At 38.3% G+C, this 10719-nt stretch overlaps 1 protein-coding gene across 1 annotated transcript in view; it reads right to left on the minus strand.

Annotated features, from left to right (window-relative positions):
• Positions 1–3991, minus strand: part of LOC102862797 (uncharacterized protein KIAA0825-like) — a 327391-nt gene extending 323400 nt beyond the window's left edge. The window contains exon 1 of the mRNA XM_006885388.1: positions 3696–3991. Within this exon, the coding sequence (XP_006885450.1) occupies positions 3696–3991 (296 nt within the window). The remainder of the gene's footprint in view (positions 1–3695) is intronic.
• Between the last annotated feature and the right edge of the window lie 6728 nt (positions 3992–10719).

Here is a 10719-nt window from a genome sequence, read left to right on the forward strand (position 1 = left end):
TATATAAGTCTTGTTAAAATTGAAAGCAAATACTACTCTGTTTTAGAGGTATTCATAAGTTACAGTAAATCTCTAAAGACTTTGTTACAACAATATATATATATATATATATATAAAATCTCCAAATCTTTTGGTAGCTGCACACAGGTTGCAAGCAAAATTTCTTGTCAGGTTATGTCAAGGCTGACATTGAAAAAGTTGAGGTCCTCTGACAAAGGAGTGTCTCAGTGTCAGTCCCTGAATTGTATCCTTTCCTGTCCATCACTGTGCAGGTGAAGCAAATGATTGGATTCAGTCAATGCTATGATTAATGAGTTCCTCTCTGGATTTGGGACTGCCTATCAATCATGTCATTAGGGAGAATGTGCCCTGGAAGAGGCAGACCTTAGCCAAGGAATAACTGCATTAATCTTAATCTGTATATGCACCCAGCCAGCCAAGTCAGGGTCACCATGATGAAAAACAATAATCTTCAACTCGACAAATTACTTTGCAAAGACAGACATTTCTTTACTTTTTGGGCTGTATGTTCTCCAGAATCTAAGTTGACTGTTTACAGCTTGGGTGTTACTACAAAGTGAAGGTTATTTTAATGAATAGTAATGCTTTCAGGCAGTGTGCAAGACAGGAAAGGCTCACAGCTGCCACCTTTTCCACTGCCATTGTTTTCACAATTTCCATAAAATCTAAGTTAAACCTGGATGCAAGTGAAAGAAATCTAGCTCAATGATAGCATGTTATCCCAACACAATCTTGATGGTGAGTTAAGATTTCATTTATCTGACAGCAGAGCTATTTTCATTTAACTGCTTATATTTTTTTACAAAATATGGTAAAGCCAAGGCAACATTCCACCTAGATAGACTTCCTGGTTTAAAACACACTTTCCCTCTTACCATGGATTGTAGAATAGACTATGATAAACTGTCAATGATTTGTAAGAAATGAAAGTTCATTTGTGTATTTGAGTTCAAAGTCAAGAGGTAACATTCTTAGAGTGCCAGAAACCTGTAAGGGCTTGTTATGAAAAGTGACATAAGTCAATTTCAACCTCTTTCAAATAATAAAAAAAATAACTTTAAATCTGAAGTTTTGTATATTGATAACATCTGAGAAATTGAGAAAGAGAGCATTTGCTAATTAAAATGACTCAGAATCTTGGCAGGCTGTAAAACATTTTAAGGAATAAGAAATTCATTTTTGATGCATGTGGTAAGAGACAACTAAGTCATCTTTTGCCAAATAATACTTAGTATAAGAGATCTGAGGAAGCCCTGGTGGCATAATACTAAGGAGCTGTGCTGTCAGCTAAAAAGCACTAGGTGAAAATCTACCAGCTGCTCTGTGGAAGGAACCCCGTTCCTTGTGATTTACTGCCTCCGAAAACCCGCTGAGGGATCAGTTATGACATAGTTCTGACTTGATAGCATATAAACAATAACAACAACAATGAGGCAACTGTGAGAATGGCATAGGATTAGACAAGGTACTGATCTGTTGTTTATAGGGTCACTGTGTGATGTAGGCAACTGATGGCACCTAACAACATCAGCTAGCTTAAAGAGCCTTGGTGACCTAGTATGGTGGGCAGCTAACCAAAAGGCCAAGGTTCAAATCCACCAACCACTCTATAAGAGACATATACGTAGTCTCCTCCTCCAAAGAGCTACAGCCTTGGAAACCTGATGCAGGGTCACTATGAGTCTGCATTAATTCAAAGGCTGTGGGCTTATAGGATACTATGTGTGTTGGTTCACAAAATTAAAAATGAAATAAACTTTAAGGGAAAAATTCAATGAGGGAGTGTTATGTAGTCTTGGGCATGTTATTTAGACATGGTTTTATATAGATCTTATTTGAAAGATGAACCAGCAATATCACAAATCTAAAATAGGAATTATAATCACGTACACTATTTTTCACCTTTTGATTTTTTGTTTGTTTGTTTGCTTCTTTTACTGCTATGGATAATGATATCTAGACTTAATCTTTCAGTCAACAGATTAAAGCCCTTTAATGGGTATTCAGCAAATGTAAAGATTTAGAAGGCCATAGTCAATGTTACTCAGCATCAGCCTGTTGTTATTTCTACTCAGGAGCACCTAAAAGCAAATCTCTAGGTGACTGGATGTCATCACCAGGAAAACCACAATTTCCTCCTCTCCCTATTGGTTAATGAAATGCCATAGATTAATAGTAAGAAGTAGAATTTTTTTTCGTTCTTATAACACCAGCCAGTGAATACAATGCATTTCAGTCAAGGTTTTAAAAAACAAAAGGAGCTCTAATGACACATAGGTGCTCAGCTACTTGTTTGAAGTTCAGTGGTTTGAATCCAACAAAAGACCTGGCAACCTGCTAATGCAGAGAATGTTGTTGTTGTTGTTAGGGACCTTTGAGTGAAGACTCATACTGGTAAAAACAACAGCAGACATGAACCTCGCTCTATCCTTGCCCTCCTCACCATCTCTGATTTTTTCCACACCCTTAGCTACAGTCGCCAGGTTAATCTTTTCTAGGTTATTCTTCTTTTTTCTCTGACCCTCCATCTTTTCTAGCATGAGACATATTGGAAAACTTTATGGGGGAAGTTGTACTCTGTTTCCTAGCCTCTCAGTCAAAATTGACTAAACTTCACACAGCAGTAACAATAAATAAGAAATGCTCATTAGTGCTAAGCTCGATGATAAGCGCTTTTAAGGGTGATATCTAATATTGTGAAACAACTCTTATCAGCCTGGTGTCATCATTGAAGCTAAAGCCTTACTAAAACTCACAGTTGCATAAAATGGTACACCTGTAGGGGATTTGCACTTGTCTGATTCCAAAGCCCAAGCTTTTTCTCGCTACCATGTAGGAGCAAGTCTAGCTATATTTCAAATTATTTCGGGAAGAAAACTATAATAATACGTGTTATTATGCCTGCACATATTTGAAAAGAATGGAGGCATTGTATGGGGTGCTGTAAAATAGGACTAATTTTGTAATCTAGAATATCTGAACCAGAATTCCTTTATCAATAGCATGCAATTCTATACCTGAAGACGAATTTTAAGACAGGAGAATATTTAACTGTATCAGAGACCCTTAAAGATCTTTGAAATACTACAAATCACTTAGTTCTTGGTGACAAAGCTATGAGAAGGCTGACATTTTCATACAGAAACAGCTGGGTGTGTTTATAGCTTGAGTGTGATATGCCCCAGTTGCCCTCTGGGATTCTTACATTACTAGATGAAAAATGTGTACCTTTTTGACAATCAGGTACACAGAAAGCAATAAAAAACCTTTTATATCCATTAATTCCATCTTAATTTAATCTCCATGCCCAATCCATTTATAAAATGCTCCAAGCTATCCACTAGATACCTGTTTGCACACTGGAAAGGACTGAAACTAAATTCTCTTGGGCTTAGCTACCACCCTTTTAATCAGAAACCTTAAGACTGTGACTAAACAAGTATAGTGTTCCATGGTATCAGTTGGGCTCAAATTTTACTAAGACAAGCAACTTCTGAAACCCACTTTTTAGTGGAATACTTCATCTGTTTCTGTGGTTAACACAGTTCCCATGAAATGAGCTAAACAGCCATTGCTGCCCATCTGACCACGTTTGTTATTGCTGTTGTTTATCGGTGACTTTCTGATTGTGGATGTCTTCGATGAAATTCAGTGCAAGAAAAACATCGTCTTACCACTCAGTGCTCAATTTTCTGGCTTTCAACAATTGGCATTCAATCCAGTTGGGCTTTTGCTGCTCAATGCTCTGTATGACCTTTTGGGTCATTTGATTAGGGCTACTTGTCTGCTCTCTCATGATGCTTTCCAAACACACACAGATTAAACCGAGTTTCTCCTTACTCCATCTGTCAAGGGAGGCACCTGTTAAAAGTTCCACAGTGTTTCCATCCTCAAATATCCGACATATAATTACAATCAAGTTCCAGACAAGCAGGCCAGCTTTCTTCAATTCAACAAAGTTTTTTGACATTTTTCTCTCAGACAGAAAAAAGAAGTATTTAATTGGGGGAGGCAAACATGCAATCACTGTAGGTAACTTGCTGATTACAATAGATACTGCCTGAGCAGCAAGCCTTGTGAAGCCTGGGGAAGAAAAGAAAGAAAAGGTATGATTAGTATTAGCATTTGCGTTCCATCACTGGGCTGTTTTGAATGTTGTGTGGGGATGTCTCATTTTTTGTGGAGAAAAATGTCAAGTAGAGCAAGTGCTTGACATCTTCCGACAGAACCCTACCAGGGTCCCCTGCAGTACTGCCTAACATTCCACAATTGCCATGTCTAAGCAATGCCAAGCCTACTTGTCTTTTTCTTCTCTTACAAACACACACTAAAAAATTCATAACAGTTATTAAAATTTTCACCCACTAAAACTGCAGCTTTGAAGGCCCCACATCTCCTCCCATTTGACAGATGTTAAACCTCTTCACAGCGTTTGACATTTCTGACCCCATGAGCTTCCTCAGAAGTCTCTCTCTTCTCTTGGAATCCACAAGAGAAAATCACCATTACTTTTCCCAGAGAATCGTTTCTTCTCTTCCCTTAGTTCTTAGCCCAAGTGTCGCCAGTTCAGAGAGCCTCTTGACCACAGAATCTAAAGCAGCTCTTTAACTTCTCCCTATCCGAGTCCCTAGCTTCTTGCTAGTAAGGGATCTTATTTTATTGCCTTTATTAAAGTGCAAGAATTATCTAGTTATGTTCCTCATTATCTGTCACCGTCCACTAAAATGTAAGCTCCATAAGGGTGATGTTGTATCTCCAGCAGTCAGTATCTGCCATATAACTGTTGTTCAAGAAATATTTGTTGAATGCTTTCATCAATACACTGGTTCAATGTTTACTTCTCTTACTCTTTGCTCCTTTGTAGCCCATGCAAGTCCCACTTACTACGAACACTTTTTGTTATACTGTTTCAGAGCTATCTAGTCAGTTCCATCTCAAATTGACCTCACATACAAGCGAATTAAACACTCTCTGCTTTTATTCCATCCTCACAATTGCTCTTACCTGGTGCCATAACGTAAATATTATGAAGGATTTACTATTTATCCCTTTCTAAATCAGGATTTCCAGATACCAGCACTTTTGACCTTTTTTTTTTTTTACTATATAATTAATTTGTTGAGAGTAAGGAGAGGTTCTGAGCAATATAGACTTTTTAGTGATATCATTCTTTGCCTTAACCCACTTCTGGTCAATAGCTTCCCCACAGTTATGCTGCTTGTTCATTGTCATCAAGGCAGAACCAATTTCATAGCTGACCCTACAGTGGATTTCAGAAGCTGGAAATCACAACAAAGGAGAGATTGCCCATTGGTATTCAATGCCTCAAACCTATTAAGATGATTATGACATTCAGAAGGAATTGATTCGAATATTGTATCTTGGTTCCCATAGGCTTATTTTTACTTTCTTTGGGGTCAGTTTGAATTTGCATATGAGTAATTGGTGATCTGACCCACAGTCTGCCCCTGGCCTCATTTTGACTGCTGATATTGAGCTTCTCCAACAATTTCTTCAACAACTGTAGTCTATCTGATTCCTGTACAGTCCATCAGGTGAAATTCACATGTAAAGTTGTCTTTTTGACTGTGTGGATCACGACAAGTTTTGGCTAACATTGATAAGAATGAGAATCCCAGATCACTTGATTGTGCTCATACGGAAACTATACCTGGATCAGTAGGCTGTTGTGTGAACAGAGCAGGGGAGCACTGCATGGTTGGAACTGGGAAGGGAGTGCATCAGGATTGTATTCTATCTCCATGCTTGTTGAATCTGTATGCTGAGCAAATTATCTGAGAAGCTGGACTCTATCAAGAAGAAAGTGGCATAAGCATTGGAGGGAAACTCATCAATAACCTTCATCATGAAGATGACACATCCTTACTTGCTGAAAGTGAGGAGGACTTGAAGCACTTGGTGCAGAAGATCAAGGAATGCAGGCTTCCCACTGGACCAACAGGCAATTCCATAATGGACGGAGAGGAGATAGAAACTGTCAACAGCTTCATCTTGCTTGGATCCACAATTATCATCCTCTGTACTAGCAGTCAGGAGATAAAGAGATGCATTTCATGGGGTAAATCTGCAGTTAGGGACCTTTCCAAATTATTGAGGAGTAGTGATGTCAGTTTGAGAACTAAGGTGTGTCTGATTCAGGCCATATACTTTCCAATTACTAACTATGCATCTGAGACATGAGCAATGGATAAGGATGATAGAAAAAAAGAATTAACACCTTTGGGCTGTGGTGTTGGAGAAGAGTACTGAACATCCCGGGCGGGCAAGAGAACGAACAGCTTGGAGATGGTGCAGCCACAGTGCTCTTTGGAGGCAATAATGATGAGGCTTTTCCTCACCTACTTTGGTCATGTTGCTAGGAGATACTATTCCTTGGAGAAGGACATGATGTTGGGAAAGGTGGAGGGTCAGTGAAAGAGAGGAAGACCCTCAACCAGGTGAATTGATATGGTGACTGCTGCAATGGGCTCCAGAGTGTCAGGAAGAAGGAGGATGGTGCAGGTCAGGACTGAGTTCATAGGGTCACTATGAGTTGTAGGACTCGACGGCACCTAACAACAACAACAAATATGTTTATATGCAATGCTGTTGTTGTGTACCAAGGCGTTGGAACCGACTCACAGCTAGCCTTCCAGTGGGTTTTCAGGAGTAGTAAATTGTGCTGGAGTTGATAGCCATCTTTCTCCAGTGGAGCATCCCTGGTGGATTTGAACTGCATACCTTTGTGTTGGTGGGAAATGCCTTAAGACTAAGCCACCAGAGCAGATCATTGGAGAGAATGGACTTTATGAAGAAGAATTTAAATAAGGGTTGGAGGAAGACTTATCAGCAACCTGTGATTGCACAGCCTTGCTTGCCAAAACTGAAAAGGACTTGAAGTGTTTGCTGCAGGTGATTAAGGACTGCAGCCTTCAATATATTGCATCTCAACATCAAGAAAACCTTACCATGAGGCCCACTAACAGCATCATGACAAATGGAGAAAAGACTGAAGTTTTTAATGATTTTATCTTACTCAGATCCACAATCAATACCCTTGACATCAGCAGTCAGGACTAATAACAAGTTGCATCTGGAAAATCTGCTGTCAAGGACATCTCCAGAGTGGAGTGATAAAGAGCAGTGATGTCAGTCTAGAGACCAAGGTACGCCTGATGAAGGCCATGTTGTTGTTGTTAAGTGCCGTTGAGTCAAGTACAATTCATAGTGACTCTATGAGCAGCAGATCTTAACCATATCCTACCCTGTGCCATCCTCACACTTCCTGGCACACTAGAGCCAACTGAGGCAGTTACCATGCCAATCCACCTAAATAACTGTCTTCCTCTCCTTCACTGGCCTTCCACCCTTCCAAGCATTTTGTCACTCTCCATTCAAGGAATAACTCCTCCCAGTAACATGCCTGAAGTATGTGAGGTAAAGTTAAATCATCTCTGCCTCCAAAGAGTGCTCTGGCACTCTTCACATTTTTTAGGTCTTAATGTAAAATGATTCCTGTCTAAGCCAATGGTGTTTTTAAGATTCGTTCCTCATAGCAGAGATGATAAAGTATGGGGGGGGGAATGTATGTCTCATAATTATTGTTAGGTGCTATGGAGCCGACTATGACTTATAGTGACCCTATGAAAAAGGGACCAGAAACTTGCCCTGTCCTTTCCATCCTTATCATCTCTACTATACTTGAGTTCATATCCATCCTGTTGAGGATCTTCCTGCATTATAGTGATCCTCCCCATTTAAAGCATGATGTCTCTTTCAAGGAATGGCCTCTAATAACCACATGCACAAAGTATATGAGATGATGTTTCACCATCCTTCCTTCTAAAGAACACCCTGATAATATTTTCTCCAAGACTTACTTGTTTACAGTTTTGGTAGCCTGTATAATATTCAATACTCTTCTCCATTGTCACAATGCAAAGTCATTGCTTCTTCTTCTGTCATCCTTAGTCAATGTCCAACTTTCAGATGCATAGCAAGTAAAGGAAAAACTATGGCTTAGATCAGGTACACCTTAGTCTTTAAACTGACATCACTGCTCTTTAACACTTTGGAGAGCCCCTTGAAAGTATATTTTCCTAAAGCAACATGCCTTTTGATTTCTGGATTGCTGGTACCAAGAGTGCTTACTGTGGATGCAAGAAGGAGTAAATAATTAACAATTTCAATCTTTTCTCTACTACATTGTTTCCTATATGCCCAGTGGTGAGAATTTTTGTTTATTTATTTTAAGATGTAATTCATATTGGAGTCAGTAATCTTTGATATTCTGCAGCAAGCATTTTAAGTATTCTTCATTTTCAGCATGCAAGGTTGACACCTACATAATACAAGTTGTTGATGACTCTTCCTTTAATCTTAATGCCACATTTTTCTTCATAATTCCAGCCTCTCAAATTATTTGCTCAGTATACAGATTGAACAGGTATGGAGAAATGGTACAACCCTGATGCACACCTTTCTTTTTTTTATTAATTTTAATGAAAATTTTCAGAGAATTTGGATTTCCACTCATTCATTCTTACACTTTCTCCCTACTCACTCATCCGCACCCCCCACGCCTGCAGTGCATTCTTCTCTTTGAAAAGCAAAATTAAATATTTGCCATTGTTTTACAACCCCCACCTGCCCTTCCAAGTCCACTCCACTAGGCAGCCTTCGTTCTGGACTCCTGTCATGACAGTAATACCTAACCATATATCCCTTTTAAACAGTTTTCTCCCTCATCGGTTTCAATGCCGTATACATTACTTATCCCATCTTTCTCAGTCTCCCTCCAACCCCGATGTCAGTCCTGTTTTATAACAGTGGTATCATGCAGTATTTGTCCTTTGTGACTGAGATATTTCACTCAGCATGATGTCCTCCAGGGTCACCCATTTTGAATAATATTGCGTGAGTTCCTTGTTTTTCAATGCAGCGTAGTATTCCATTGTATAAATATATCACAGCTTCTCTATCCATTTGTTTGTTAATGAGCACTTAGGTTGTTTTCAACTCCTTGCTATCATAAACAAAGCCACGATGAAAATGGGTGTGCATATATCTGCTTGGGTGGCAGTTATGGTCTCTTTGGGGGTATATTCCCAGTTGTGAAATTGCTGGGTCAAATAGTATTTGTATTTGCAACTTTTTGAGAAAGCGTCACACCGCCTTCCACAGTGGTTGCACCATTTTACACTTCCACCAACAGTGAATAAGGGTTTCAGTTTCTCCACAACCTTGCCAGCATTTGTTGCTTGCTGTTCTGTTAAATTTTGCTATTCTGATTGGGGTGAGATGATATCTCATAGTTGTTTTATTTACATCTATCTCTCTTAGTGCTAGGGATTTTCAAAATTTCTTCATGTGCTTTTTGGCCATCCGAATGTCTTCTATGGTGAGGTGTCTGTTCATATCGTGTGCCCATTTTTCAATTGGATTGTTTACCTTTATCTTCTTGTGGAACGCACACCTTTCTTAATTTTAAACCATGCATAGATTTTGTATAAGCTTAATTAAGTATTCTGGATTCCCATTCTTCTTTCTTTTAATCATAGTTTGTTATGATCCAAACAGTCAAATGCCTTTGCATAATTAACAAAGCACAAGTAAGCATTCTTCTGGTATTCTCTGCTTTCAGCCAGAATTCACTTGACACCAGCAATGATATTCCTGATGCCATTGCCTCTTCTAAAGCCAGATTAAACTTCCGGCAATTCTCTGGCATTTTCTAGCTAGTTTTGGATGATCTTCAGCAATAATTTGCTTGCATGTGCTATTAATGACATTTTTTTGAAAACTTTACATTCTGTTGGACCCCCCCTTTTTGGGACTGGCAACACATATGTACATCTTTGGTCAGTTGGCCAGGCAGCTGTCCTGTAAATTTTCTGGCACAGACTGATTTTCCCAGTGTAATCCATCTTTTTATTTCCTGGATGCTGGTGCCAAGATTATTGATTGTGGAGTTAAGCAAACTAAAGCTGTTAGCAATCTCAATCTCTTCACCATCTATCATGATGTTGCCAATTGGCCCAGTGGTTATATTCTTATATTTTATATTGTGCAAAAAATATATTTACAATGTATGGTATAAAGTTAAAATAATATTTTATAATACATTTTTAGCTTATTTTGATTTATTCATAATTGCTTAGTGAAGATACTGTGACTCAATATGCTATATCATTTTGTTTTAACAGTGTGGGGTTTAATGCTTTGTGATATAGTGATTATTGAAAGACAGGTTCTAAGGTTAACGTTTCAATTATTAGCTTTTATAACTAGCATAGGTAATATGCTAATTAAAATATACTGAACACACAGAAACAAGTATATTGTTAGCTATGTTTTAAATTTGGGGCTTGTCTCTCAATCTCAACCTCTAAATGTGGAGAGGTTATTATGGAAATTTGACTAATAAATGTCCATTTTTAATGAGGTCAGTTAGATCTGGCAAACAAATTTTAAAATAGTATATTTTAAAATTTTTCTAAATAGGTTTTAGATTACTGAAACTTCTAAAATGTTTTATTTTAAAAGAAAATTAGAAGTTTTTTAAAAAGTTTTAAATGTCAAACTGTGTTAAAAATTCCTAATCTTTCCAATTTTGCCAACACCATTTGTTAAAAAGGCTGTCGTTTCCCCACTTCACTGATTTCATCTCCTTGTCAAAAATCAGTTGACCATAGATAG

This window comes from Elephantulus edwardii, unplaced genomic scaffold, assembly GCF_000299155.1.
Source record: "Elephantulus edwardii isolate Elephantulus edwardi_28Jun2011 unplaced genomic scaffold, EleEdw1.0 scaffold00043, whole genome shotgun sequence".
NCBI classification, from domain to species: domain Eukaryota; kingdom Metazoa; phylum Chordata; class Mammalia; order Macroscelidea; family Macroscelididae; genus Elephantulus; species Elephantulus edwardii.